The sequence below is a fragment of the Gobio gobio genome (genome assembly GCF_949357685.1).
Source record: "Gobio gobio genome assembly, chromosome: 9".
NCBI classification, from domain to species: domain Eukaryota; kingdom Metazoa; phylum Chordata; class Actinopteri; order Cypriniformes; family Gobionidae; genus Gobio; species Gobio gobio.
The window spans coordinates 51,495,609-51,510,057 of NC_137115.1; the positions used below are offsets into that span (position 1 = coordinate 51,495,609).

The 14,449-nt window shown below is 37.9% G+C and overlaps 2 protein-coding genes across 2 annotated transcripts in view; one reads left to right on the plus strand and one right to left on the minus strand.

Moving 5' to 3' along the window:
- Window positions 1-204: 204 nt before the first annotated feature.
- On the plus strand, window positions 205-5,270 carry exosc5 (exosome component 5; the record flags this gene model as incomplete). Its single annotated transcript, XM_079826215.1, has 6 exons — window positions 205-334; window positions 466-579; window positions 2,087-2,208; window positions 4,689-4,829; window positions 4,921-5,010; window positions 5,154-5,270. 6 exons carry the CDS (start codon window positions 205-207, stop codon window positions 5,247-5,249), a joined length of 693 nt encoding a protein of 230 aa, XP_079682341.1. The 3' UTR covers window positions 5,250-5,270.
- Window positions 5,271-13,618: 8,348 nt separating this feature from the next.
- The window catches only part of tmem91 (transmembrane protein 91), a 39,335-nt gene continuing 38,504 nt past the window's right edge, over window positions 13,619-14,449 (minus strand). The window contains exon 5 of the mRNA XM_079825046.1: window positions 13,619-14,449. This exon is cut by the window's right edge and continues 1,542 nt beyond it. The gene's annotated coding sequence lies outside the window, so the exon portion shown is untranslated.

The window sequence follows — 14,449 nt, forward strand, 5'->3', positions numbered from 1 at the left end:
TTTTGTACGTTTATATCTGGGAAATGTATCAGTTTATTAACATAGTAAATATTATCGAGGATAAATTCCTGATTGTGACTAAATAAGTAGCAGAAACCATTTGATTAAACCGGTCTGGCATCGTGGTCATTACAATACTTCGCCACTAGATGGCGCCAACGGATGCCATTGCGTCATTATGGTGCGCGCAAAACAATGACGCATATGAGTGCGACGAGCGGATTGTGCGTGAGGACCATGATGGAGTTAGATCAAAGTTGTGCAGTTTTAAGGGAATATGGAAGTGAGCAGAGTTTGTTATCAAGACCCGACGGCTCTTCTACTTTTGTGCAAGGTATTTACATCAGTTTGTAACTGTTTGTTTGTTTATTCTGAGGGGCGGATGCCTGTCAAGCCAAGGAATATCCATCAGTCGGTTGGGTTCATTCATTTCTGTATCGTTTTGGGTTTGTAAATGTATTTCAGGGGACACGAGTATCCTCGCTGGAGTTTATGGACCAGCTGAGGTTAAAGTCAGCAAGGAAATCTATGATCGTGCCACTGTAGAGGTTCTTATCCAGGCCAAAATGGGGCTTCCAAGTATGTATTTTCACATACTATTGTGTGTGTGTGTGTGTGTGTGTGTGTGTGTGTGTGTGTGTGTCTATCTGTGTGTATGTGAGAGTTTGTGTGTGTGAGAGACTGAAGGTATATGTAATATGTATGTGTGTGAGACTGTGTAAGTGAGTATATGTATCATTGTGTGTGTGTGTGTGTATATATATCTGTGTGTGTGTGAGAGAGAGGGAGATAGTGTGTGTATATCTATCTCTGAGTATGTGAGACTAGAGAGAGAGAGAGAGAGAGAGACTGAAAGAGAGTGTGGGTATATGTATCTGTGTGTATGTGTGAGTGAGTATATGTATCATTGTGTGTGTGAGTGAGTGAGAGTATATGTATCTGTGTGTGTGTGAGTGAGTATATATATCATTGTGTGTGTGTGTGTGTGTGTGGTGTGTGTGTGTGTGAGAGAGAGAGAGTATATGTATCTGTGTGTGTATATGTATCTGTGAGTATGTGAGACTTTGTGTGTGTGTGTGTGTGTGTGTGTGTGTGTGTGTGTGTGTGTGTGTGTGTGTGTGTGTGTGTGTGTGAGAGAGAGAGAGAGAATATATGTATGTGTGGGTATATGTATCTCTGTGTGTGTGTGTGTGTGTGTGTGAGAGAGAGAGAGAATATATGTATCTGTGTGAGAGAGAGTGTGGGTATATGTATCTGTGTGTGTGTGTGTGAGAGAGTGAGAGTATCTGTGAGTGTGAGAGTGTGTGTGTGTGTGTGTATATATATGTATCTGTGAGTATGTGTGAGTGTGTATCTGTGTGTGTGTGTGTGTGTGTGTGTGTGTGTGTGTGTGTGTGTGTGTGTATCTGTGAGTATGAGAAGTAGCAGATTAATTAAATAATATTCCTTATGATAAGGCATATCATAGGTTTAAACATTTTTAAAACACAACTGAAAGCTGGGCATGATGTGAACTTTAATAAATATGAGCACAACTCCAAAATGAATCAAAGCATGTTTCTGCCTGTGAACCACAAAACAAATCAAGATCACTATTACATGTTTTTATTTCAAGGCTAATATTTATACATGAAGATAATGCTTTGATTTTAATTTGTGATTAAATATTTATGATGTAGTTGCGGAATTGTATTCCATATCAGAGCATCAGTGCAGCGATTGATATAATAGGACTCGTATCTAAACACATCAATTATTATTTACATTTGTATTATTATTCAAGAAGCCGTTTCACTCAGGCATGCGTCACACAATAGGGGTTAAAATACTCACAACTTCCACTTTATGCCGACTTTAAAATTACATTTTAGAATTTAAATAAATCAATTAATTTACTTTATGGAAAACACATAATTTATAAAGGTTATGGCTAATACTCATGACTAATGATAAGAGGCTTTGATTTGAGTAATGAGATGATTCAAACACAGGTTCCTTCTGTCAACATTGGCCCGTTCTCTCCATTAGGTGGCGCTCTGGTACAGACTGAGTTTTCCCATTACATGTCCTCATGTTGTGTTGTCAGGTGTCCGAGAGCGCGCGAGAGAGCAGTGTGTGCGTGAGACCTGCGAGGCGGCCCTGCTGTTGACTCTTCACCCTCGCTCCTCTCTCACAGTCATCCTGCAGGTCGTCCACGATGACGGCTCTGTATCCTCAACACCAGCTAATGTGTTCAATTAAGACAATATATCTGATGTGTTAAAGGTGCATTATGTAAACAAATCTGTACTAAAGCTTACAAATACCATAATATGTTAGGAAACATGAATGTCTGTTTTTGTTTTGGTCTTTGTGAATCTGCCCACTGCCAATTTACTAGTATTTCGACACTCCGGGTTGCCATTTGGTGGAAAGCCAGCAAACGAGCTGGGTCAAATATAGCACATTCTGCACGACCTAAACAAACATTGCAAACGTATACATTAGCTGATCCACTTACACTGCAAGGCTCGTTGCTTTCCATTGCCAATTGCGCTCGTCTCTGTTGCGTGTCCTCAATCTGGCAACCCACGTGAGCATTGAGTCTGAGAAGGGGGCGGGGCAAACTCTCTAATAGAGGGTGTGCACACGCCCCCTCAGCCGGGCTGAGTGGCAGAAGAGCTGCTGCGTGACTAGAGTTAAAGGACAGCTCTGGTGAAAAATGAACCTAGGGGTAATTAACACATGGTTACCGAGTAGATCGTTCTCTGGGATGCGTTTTCATCGAATGTAAAGAGTTTTATCTCTAAAAACAGATGAGCTTATAACGGTAGTGTATATGGGGCATAGAATAAAATAGCCTCACACTAACACGGTAGCATAATGAGGGTCCCTACATGCAAACCGAAGCATTGAGAACTTTGTAAGTGTACAAACAGTTTAATAAGAATATACTTTATAAACACAGTACATTACGTGTATACAGACAGGAGCCATCTTGGAAAACAGTCTCGACGAGTCGAGCCACGAACGCTGCGCTAAGTGATGAACTGTGACTTGGAATCTCATATGGTCTGTTGTTTCCGGAAGAAAGCACTGAACGCAACAGAGAAAATAAATAAGTAAAAATAATTTTTTTAAAAACTGACCGCAACAGAGACTAGTGCTTCCAAAGGATGCACACTAAAGAGATGGCGGATTATTCAACCGTGGCTCGACTTGTCGAGACTGTTTTCCAAGATGGCTCCTGTCTGTATACGCGTAATGTTCTGTCTTTTATAAAGTATCTTCTTATTGAACTGTTTGTACACTTACAAAGTTCTCAATGCTTCGGTTTGCATGTAGGGACCCTCATTATGCTACCGTGTTAGTGTGAGGATATTTTGGTATTAACTAGCGATTTAATTTGACTTATTCTGTGCCCCATATACACTACCGTTATAAGCTAATCTGTTTTTAGAGATAAAACTCTTTACATTCGATTTTCATGAAAACGCATCCCAGAGAACGATCTACTCGCTAACCATGTGTTAATTACCCCAAGGTTCATTTTTCACCGGAGTTGTCCTTTAAATCACGAACACATCCGATGAGTGCATGAGCACAATGGCCAGTCAGTTGTTTATGATATGATTTTTTTTTTAATTTGGTATCGCGGTCGGTACTTTTGACAACATTAATAAGTAGGTCTAAATACGGGTGATCACTTATATCAATGTTAAATATACCGTAGTTTAGTCCAGCTCTAAAACTTGTATAGTTTTTGTAAGTGTTTATTTAAAAACATCCAATTATGCAGAATATACGATGGGCAAATATTTAATTGATGAGCTGTCAATAGCTGTCTGTGAATTGCAGCGGTCATTTGCTTCTCTTTTCTGTCGGCAGTCTGTAAAAATATACCTCAGATTTCTTGTCAAATGTATTTATACAGTCAATCTCAAAGCTCTTTCTCGTTTTAGACGTGTTTTGTGTGTTTTTCGTGGCGTTCCCGCTGATAACCAATGCTGCCGCTCAGTCTTTCTGCCACTCAGTGGGCGTAACCGCTGTCACTCCGGCCGACAGTGACGTCACACACATACCCTCAATACTTTGAATTTGGACTGCAGTACCCAGTTTAACCACCTAATATCAATATTACATACTGCATCTTTAATATTTAGTTACCATTGAAGAGAACCGTTTATTTTTAATGCTTGCTTTCATTCCTTCAGGATTCTGTTGAGCATGTTCAACTGAACAAATACGAAGTATTATTTATTAAAAGCTGGCTTTGGAATCAGTAATTAATACTTTTATTCAGTTAGGATGCTTTAAATTCATCAAAAGTGACAGTAAAGACATTTTAATAATGTTCTATTTCGAATAAATGCTGATCTTTTGAACTTTCTATTGATCAAAGAATCCAGAAAGAAAAAAATGTGTCACGGTTTCCACAACAATATGAAGCAGCGCAACTGTTTTCATCATTGATTGTTCCTTGAGCAGCAAATCATCTGAATGATTTCTGAAGGATCATGTGACATGGTGATAAATTCAGCTTTGATCACAGGAATAAATGACATTTCAAAATATATAAAAAAAAAATGGAAAAGTTATTTTAAATTTCAATAATATTACTGCATTTTTAATCAAAAACTTTTTGACTCAGACTTGATGTTGATTATTTCCTGCCTTCCCACTGTGTCCCATCCTTATCTGACTGTCAGCTGCTGTCGTGCTGCCTGAACGCTGCCTGTATGGCTCTAATGGACGCAGGGCTTCCCATGAGCCACCTTTTTTGCGGCGTGACCTGCGCTATTAGCAAAGAGGGCCAGATAATCACCGACCCCACGGCTCAGCAGGAGAAGGTACACTGCACTTCCTGTTTCCTAGGGCCGTCACAAACCATACGGCACAAGTTAAGCTCTTGATCCGGGCCTTTTATGTTTTCTTTTCCAGGAAAGTCGAGCATTGTTAACCTTTGCTATTGATAGTGTCGAGCACAATGTTTTGATGTCATCAACGACGGGCTCTTTTTCAGTCCACGAGGTGAGCGCGGCTGCAGCCATTCATTCTGGCGTGTGATTCATCGCTCCGTTTGTGCCGATGATACATGAGCGCTTGTGTATGTTTCATAACCTGCTGGAATCTTCTACAAGGCAATGACATAAATGTGTTTTCTTCCTACACAGCTGCAGCAGTGCATCGCAATCAGCCAGAAGGCTTCAGAGCAAATCTTCCTGTTTTATAGGGATTCTGTCAAACGCAGATATTCAAAGATACAATAAAATATGAATGTTAGGATTTTTACTCTGAGTTTGCTTTGTCGTTTATTCACTTACTATCACTAAATATGATGATAAACTGTTATATATATATATATATATATATATATATATATATATATATATAGGGCTGTCAACTAAACGTTAGTCAACAAGAAAAGGCTTAAAGGGATAGTTCACCCAAAAATGATCCAAAAGAATCATTTACTTGCCCTCAAGTTGTTCCAAACCTGTATGAGTTTCTTCTGTTGGACACAAAAGAAGATATTTTGAAGAATGCTGGGAACCATACAGTTGTATTTTTTCCCTACTATGGAAGTCACTGGCTACCTTCAACTGTTTGGTTTGGAAACACTTGATGGTGAGTAAATGATGACAGAGGAGTAAACTGTCTCTTAAAGGCCCATTCACACTAACAACAATAACAATAAAGACGGCTCTACAAATCGTTCTAAATATAAAAGAATAGCAGAGTCCAGACCACAGCTATAATATAATACGGCACTGAGAAATTATATCGTTAGAATCACTTTCAGAATGATTTTTTTTCCAGATTTGACATCTAAATCAGAATCCATCCTGCTTTAAAGAGCTCGAGCATTTAAAGGAACGTGCCACTATTTTTGAAAATAGGCTCATTTTCCAACTCCCCTAAAGTTGAGTTATACCTTTTTCGAATCCATTCAGCCGATTGCCAGGTCTGGCGGTAGACCTTTTAGCATAGCTTAGCATAGATTATTGACTCTGATTAGACCGTTAGCATCTCACTCAAAAATGACCGAATAGTTTCGATATTTTTCCTATTTAAAACTTGACTCTTCTGTAGTTATACGGAGTACAAAGACCGAAGGAAAATGAAAAGTTTCTAGGCCGATATGGCTAGGAACTATTCTCTATTTCTGCATAATAATCAAGAGCTTTGAGCCGTACCATGAGTGCAGTGGCATGATGATATTACACAGCTCCATAGACTGTAAACAAATATGGACGTAGTGTCCGTGACGTCACCCATAGGATTCTGAAGAGCAGTTTTGAAGTGTAAAGTAGGGACGAGCTGGCCGTTGCCATCTTGGCAGCGCGTCACTCCCGAATAACAGAAAATGGGCAAAGAGGCGGGACGTGGGCGGAGCTGAGGTGACGTGATGACTAACAGACAGACTGACAACTTTAAGGCTTAATTTAATGTAAACGAATGAGTTATACAAAAATTCACCCCCCTCACAGTTGTCATGAAGGGCAAAATTTGCCGTATAGACCAAAACCACAATTTGTTCCAGACTGTAAACGTGTTTTTCTGTTGTAAAGTGCTGGGCATTTTAACATGAGCTCAATGAGATTCTGCTCCTTCTGTCTCTAGTGGCCAGTCGATAAATTGCAGTTTAAGTCACTTCCGTATTGGCTTCAAGAGAAACTGCGGGAGGTTGCCGCATACACAGCTCCTAAAAACAGTCCCCAGCACGCTCTCTGTGTAAGCAGGTTGTCACATTGGTTATGTTGACAGAAGTTAGTCTATTTTCAGGCACTGTGTAATATCATTGCACCACTGCACTCATGGTACGGCTCAAAGTTCCTTGATCATTACGCAGGAGTATAGTTCCTAGCCATATCGGCCTAGAAAAGGCCTAGAAACTTTTCATTTTCCGTCGGTCTTAGTACACAATGTGACTACAGAAGAGTCAAGTTTTAAATAGGAAAAATATTGAAAGTATTTGGTCATTTTTGAGTGAGATGTTAACAGTCTAATCAGATTCAATGATCTATGCTAAGCTATGCTAAAAGTGCTACGGCCAGACCCGGAGATCGGCTGAATGGATTCGAAAAATGGTAAAACTCAACTCTTTAAATCTAGGGGAGTTGGAAAATTAGCCTATTTTCGAGAGATATATGGTGTCCTTGTTAAAGATAGAGGTTAATCCAGTTTAGACCCATTTCAGTTTGCCTACAGACAAGGTCGTGGTACAGAGGATGCTATTAACACTATTACTAATGCTATTGCGAAACATCTGGAGAATCCAAAAGCATATGCACGGTTGTTATTTGTTGATTTTAGCTCCGCTTTTAACACAATTAAGCCCTATGGTCTAATCAATAAACTGAACCAGTGGATGTGAACCCTTTTTAATTACATGGTATTATTCGTTCTTAACCAATCAAACGCAGAAGTTCGAAGGATAAGTATAGGTGTTCCACAGGGCTGCGTTAGTTCCCCGATTCTCTTCACGCTCTATACAAATGAATGTATTAGTTCTGATCCTAGTAACCTCATAATTAAATATTCCGATGATACAGCCTTGCTTAGCCTCTTGTATGATAATACTGATCTCTCTGTGTATCATTCAGAGGTAGAACATTTTGTGAAGTGGTGTGACACGAATCATCTTGTCATAAATGTTAAAAAAACAAAGGGAATGATTTTTGATCAGAGGTCAATAGGGAACCACTCACCAATATCTATTCACAACATACCCATTAGACAAGTATGTTCTGTTTATATGGATAACTCACTTAGCTGGGGTTTTCATGTGGACAGTGTGTATGCTGTCGTGTGCAACAGAGGTTACATTTTTTACGTAGATTAAGATTGTATGGGGTAGAACAGAAAATAATGTACCTCTTTTACCAGGCTGTAATTGAAAGTGTAGTAAACTATGGATATACAGTGTGGTTTGGTAACATTACAGTTCAGTCCAAAGCTAAACTTGCTCGTCTGTTAAAGATGGCTGTGAGAATTATGGGAAAAGGGGAATACCAATCATTGGAGTATTCATATGAGGAGTCGGTCATCAGGGTAGCTACCAAGATTGTATCCGTTTCTTCGCATAATTTAAAATCAGAATACGAGTTGCTGCTTTCTGGCAGACGATAGGTAAGGTAAGGTAAGGTAAGGTAGGATGCCTATGTGCAAATACAATCTTTTTTAAGAAATCTTTTGTACCAATGTCGATTAGAATTTTAAATAAGTAGTGTGTATTTTTATACAAGTAATGTTTTTTTGTTGTTGTTGTTGTATTATGTCTTCAATCATTGTATGTGTACATGGGCACCAGAGTCCAAGACAAATTTCCCCATTGGGGACAATAGAGTTCATTGAATTGAAGTATGTATATATATATATATATATATATATATATATATATATATATATATATATATATATATATATATATATATATATATATATATATATATATATATATATATATATATATATATATATATATATATATATATATATATATATTAGGGATGCACGATATTATCGGCACGACATCGGAATCGGCCGATAAACACATAAAATATAAAAATCAGCATCGGCCGATAGGAAAAATTTATGCCGATATGCCTTGCCGATATGACAAAAGACTCCTCCAGGTCCTAGTGCCGGGCCTCTACAATGTTATTGAGGGGGGCGCTGTTGTTACAGTAATACAATGAAAAGTAGAATACACAAATAAATTGAAGTTAATTCTTTTTCTGAATAAATAAAGCAGTAATGATGTCAAATCACAAGCATGCCACTTGTAAATAAATACTTTGATATACAGTTTACTAATCTGTAATAACATTTTATGAAATGGATGATGAAAAATAATCCAAGGAGCACTAAAATAATTGTAATAAAATGATTTTTTATTTGAAGCTAAAGACAGCATCAACTGATGCCATGCCACCCCCACTTCATGTGCACAAACATTAAATCCAAAAATAAAATATTTAGTTTACAACTGCATCTGTCTGGGGTGGAAAAAATCACAGACTTTATTATTGTTATTTTTAGAGAAAATATACTCTTATTATAAAAATAACTTTATTAACATTTATTTATCTTTAACAAGTATCCTTTTAGTAAGGAGACCTCAGAAATCTGAAACCATGAATGAAAAAAAAAATAGTTTTGCTCAAAATGGTGGTTTCCAAACAAAGGGAAAAAATAAACATATATCGGTATTGATATTGGCCACAATGAGTTGAAAAATATCGGCATATCGGATATCGGCAAAAATCCAATATCGTACATCCCTAATATATATATATATATATATATATATATATATATATATATATATATATATTAGGTATATATAAATACACATGCATGTATTTAAGAAATATTTGCATGTATATGCTGTATATAATTGATATATACATTTATAAATATAAATAAAACAATTTTCTTTATACATATACATGAATGTGTGTGTATTTATATATACATAATCATTTGACAGCACTAATATATATATATATATATATATATATATATATATATATATATATATATATAATACTATATATAAATATATATATGTATATGTGATTTATATTGTACAAAAACTGGAGGATTTTCTGACTCAGTTATTGCATATGTATAATATATGAGCGTGTTATGACCCAGCCTACATGCTTTGACCCATAAAGCTTTAAAAGAGCAATTCTTAGATTTTTTTCTATTTTTATCATTTCAAGCTTGTATTTTCTAGCTCTTACCATATTAATTTGCATAATTTGTGTTTGGTGCCATAATGAAAAACATAAATAAAAAAAATAAATAATCAGAGATGCGCTGTAAATAGCCCAAATGCTACCCAGCTGTTGTAGTATCGGTCCTGAAATAGCTAATAAATAGCTGGATGTCTAAAAAAAAAAAAAGTTAAAAATAGACCATAATGCTGCTTTTTTTTGTGTAACTCAAAACATGTTTGAACTTAAAAAAGCAATTTAAGACTGTAGCCTTGGGAACCGCAGCTTTCAAAGTGAAAAAGATGTGTTGGAGGCTTCCATTAGACTGTGTAAGCTGGGTCAGTGAGGAAATTATTACACAGTATATTAATATGCATTATCATTAATTGCCGTTCACCGCAGTCGTGTTTGATGTTCCATTTAGTTTCTCTAGAGATGTGTGTTGTAATGAGTGTCATTAAAACATGAAGGCACTTTCCACAACAATCACAAACATTCCAGAGGCGAATCCAAATGAAATTTCCAATCAAGTGCATTTATTTGTTCGTAACAGGTCATTTACATACATGTTTACACGAGATTGATGTAGAGGGGGGATAAAATAACGACTTGTGTCCGTGTCAGATTTGTGTGGTGTGGATTATGGAGCGCTGCACTTTGACCCGTGCGCTGCAGGACTGTGTGTGGCCGCGAGAGCTGACCGGAGGGGGCTGTGCTATCGCTCCTCTCCTCTGCTCAATGGGGCAGCTTGTTGGAAAAGTAGTACATCATTTCCTACCATGATATGACCCAATTTCTAACCGCGGGGAGCTTGAAGGGCACCTGCCAAGGCGGTTAATGCTGACTGCTGTTTTGTGGCTTTAATCTTTTGGAGCAGGGCACATTTCAACCTTTAAATCACATAGACCTGGTTTCACAGGCAGGGCTTAGATTAAGCCTTAGTTCAATTAGGACACTAAAGTAGCTTTAGAAAAAACATTACTGGTGTGCATCTCGAGACAAAACAACGCCACTGATATAGTTGAAGATTTGTCAGTGCAAGATGGAACCGCTCAAACATGCATTTTGGTCTGAGACTAGTCTGTGAAACCGGGGGCGAGTCGTTTTCTGATCGTAGTTTCATGCACTTGACATATGAATGTCGACTTTTAATATACACCACCGTTCAAACTTTTGGGGTTGATTTTAATGGAGAGGTTTTTAAAAATGTTTTTGAAAGAAGTCTCAGCAATGCTGCATTTATTTGATCAAAAATACAATAAAAAATGTAATATTGTGAAATATCACAATGTACACATTGACAAAACTGAATATATTTTAAAATTCATTCCTGTGATCAAACTCACATGATCCTTCAGAAATCATTCTAATATGCTGATTTTATACTCAAAAAACATTTATTCATCACATTGTAAATTGTTGCTGCTTAATATTTTTGTGGAAACGTCAACATTTTTTGTATTTCATGAATAGGAAGTTCAAAAGAACAGCATTTATTTGAAATAGATAGATTATAAATGTATTTACTGTCACGTTTGATCAATTTGGCGCATCCTTGCTGAATAAATGTATTAATTTCTTTTAAAAAACAGACTTTCTGACCCCAGACTTTTGAAGGATAGTGTATTTCTGGCATTTATATATCGTATAGTTTAGGGAATCCTGGGTGCATTTGGGTCTCAGTTGTATGGATTATGTTAACAGTTCACTAGTCAAATTAATAAACTAACATAAATATCCTGCTGTAAATGTGAGTGCCATTAATTGCGTCTGAAATTATGAGGAATGTGATGTGTTTTATACGTGTACTAAAGCACTTCAGTCAAAGCGACGTTTGGCACGGCTTATCAGTCGCCTCATCACTCGCCTCTAGGGTTATCAAGGCCAAATGTAGACCCACAAAAGAGATTGAAGTATTAGTTGAGTGCTACAACACAATAAAGAGTGCCCATGCAGACTTACTGTGGTGGAAATGTCACAGACTCCAGTTTTGAGCCTATATCCCAGAATTCCCTTTTAACCAAGTGGATTTCATAACCTCAAGTGCATGCCTTCAATCGCACGAATGCAGAAGTTAATGACTGCAGAGACAGGCAAAATACCCTTGAGTTCACATCTACAAAACGTATGTTATATGCTTAGCAGCTCAGTATGAATATACATGACGACTATCTTTACACACCTGCAAACTCGTCGCCTTTGGGTGAATTTCTTAATATGAATGTCTTTTGATGGCATTTTCTGTTCGCTCGACCTTCGTGTAATGCTGAATACAGTGGTGTTTATTCACCATATTTTTGAAAGTAAGAGCCGTTTGTAATTTGAATGTGGCTGGCGTCCAGTGTCTTTCACTTCCAGTTATATTTAGCTACACAAAAACAATCTGTTATGCTAATGCATTGCTAAGTCATTCATTACGTTTCCCTTGAAAAGTAAAGTAAGAGATTACGCTTTTTTTCCCGCTGTAATTTAATTACAGTTACTTCTGATGTAATTGCATTAAAGGGTTAGTTCACCCAAAAATGAAAATTAGCCCATAATTTACTCACCCTCAAGTCATCCGAGGTGTATATGACATTCTTCTTTCAGACGATTAAAATCGGAGTTATATTACAAAAGTCCAGGCTAGAATTGGATTTACAGTTGCTCTGTTTTTGAAGAGCATCTGCCCGTCAAATAACTGCTCCACTGCTCTGGGGTGTTAATAAAGGCCTTCTGAAGCGAATCGACACGTTTGTGTAAGAAAAATATCCATATTTAAAACTTTATCAAGTAAACTTTCTGCAGACCGGCTTCCCTTTTCAAATTATGGAAAAATTGTTGAAAGTGCCTCTGCCAATCGAAAGACTAACGCGACCAGGTCCGCTCGTCATGACGTCACGTACGCATCTTGAGTTTCACTTTCAACATTCAACACTTTTCCACGGAAAAACTTTACTTTATAAAGTTTTAAATATGGATATTTTTCTTACACAAACGCATCAATTCACTTCAGAAGGCCTTTATTAACACCCCAGAGCAGTGGAGCAGTTATTTGACGGACAGATGCACTTTTTATGGACTTCAAAAACAGAGCAACTATGAATCCCGGGATTAAGATCACAGTCAACCTCCGCAATTATTACAAATGGCAAGAGGTCACCAGGTAATACTAATCCCGTGTGAATAGGGCTATAGTGTTTGTTTTCGTATGTATTTCGGTGTATTTTCTCCCTTGGTTTGGTTAGTTTAGGCATATGTGAAGTTCTCGGCAATCGCACTCGGCTCCTTGTTTGACTCTCGGCAAACAAACTTTGGGACGGTTCACTTGAGGTGTGAAAGCAATCCGACCCAATGGACCAACGAACCAAATGGTATTATATAACGGGAAATGTGCTATATAAAGAGCAGCAGTGTCTGATTCTGTGAGTTGTGTAATTGCGCTTCTCAGTGGGAATGCTGTCCCGAGGAAGCCTTGATTCCTGCTCTAGCTGCATTATAACAGTGTTCGTGTGTCTTGACACAGTTAACTCTAGACAGCCAGAGAGAGTGTGTTTGAATTTGCTGCAGTATTAATACGAATGTAATATATCATTTAACAGTGGGAATCACGGCTACATTCGTACAGTGTTTGCGCGTGTCTCGACAGTTACAGATAAAGCCACAATCTCATGGAGCAAACTTGTCAATCATCTTGACGGATGATGCAGAGGAAACTCTGACCAATAAGAGGACAGTTTTACTCACGTGTGACTTGCATAAACACATTTTGGTACGCTTTGAAAGGTTGCCTTGTGAAAGCGAACCGGACTAAGAAGAAAATGCAATGTTGTAATAAATTAAGTCCCTGTTTCAAAACAGAACAAAAACGATCTATAGGTGTGAAAATGCCCATAGGTGTCTCCATATGGTAGAAAAATGAGTCTACAGCTATGAGTATTCCTGCAGGAGAAGCTTCACTTTATATGAATGCATCTCTGAGGGGAACTGTCATTTAATTTTCATCCTACCTCCAAAAACACAGTGGTGTTTATAAGCGCAGCTCTGCTTTGGTGTACAGGGGTAACCGCTGTATTTCTGCTTTGAAAGATAAAGAGTGGCTTTGCATTTTTATTCAGCAATTCTGCATTTTTTGTTGAGACCAATTGTATAGAAAATACACAATCGTTTATAAATAACCGATTCATCACCTTTTTCCCCGGTTCGGAGTTTGCAGGTATGGTTTAAGCTGAGTCATATGAAGTGTCTCCATACGGTCTTGCTGGTAGGTGGACAAATGGAGTCTACATTTATCAAGCTATGAATAGAGTCCTGCAGGAGAAGCGTCTCATAACAGCATGACTCAGTGGAAGCTGCAGTATATACACCGATCAGGCATAACATTACCACCTTCCTAATATTGTGTTGGTCCCCCTTTTGCTGCCCAAACAGCCCTGACCCGTCGAGGCATGGACTCCTAGACCCCTGAAGGTGTGCTGTGGTATCTGGCACCAAGATGTTAGCAGCAGATCCTTTAAGTCCTGTAAGGTGCGAGGTGGGGCCTCCATGGATCCGTCTTGTTTGTTCAGCACATCCCACAGATGCTTGATTGGATTGAGATATGGGGAATTTGGAGGCCAAGTCAACACCTCAAACTCGTGCTCCTCAAACCATTTCTGAACCATTTTTGCTTTGTGGCGGCGCTTTATCTGCTGAAAGAGCCACAGCCGCCAGGGAATACCATTTATATGATAGGGTTTACATGGTCTCAGCAATGCTTAGGG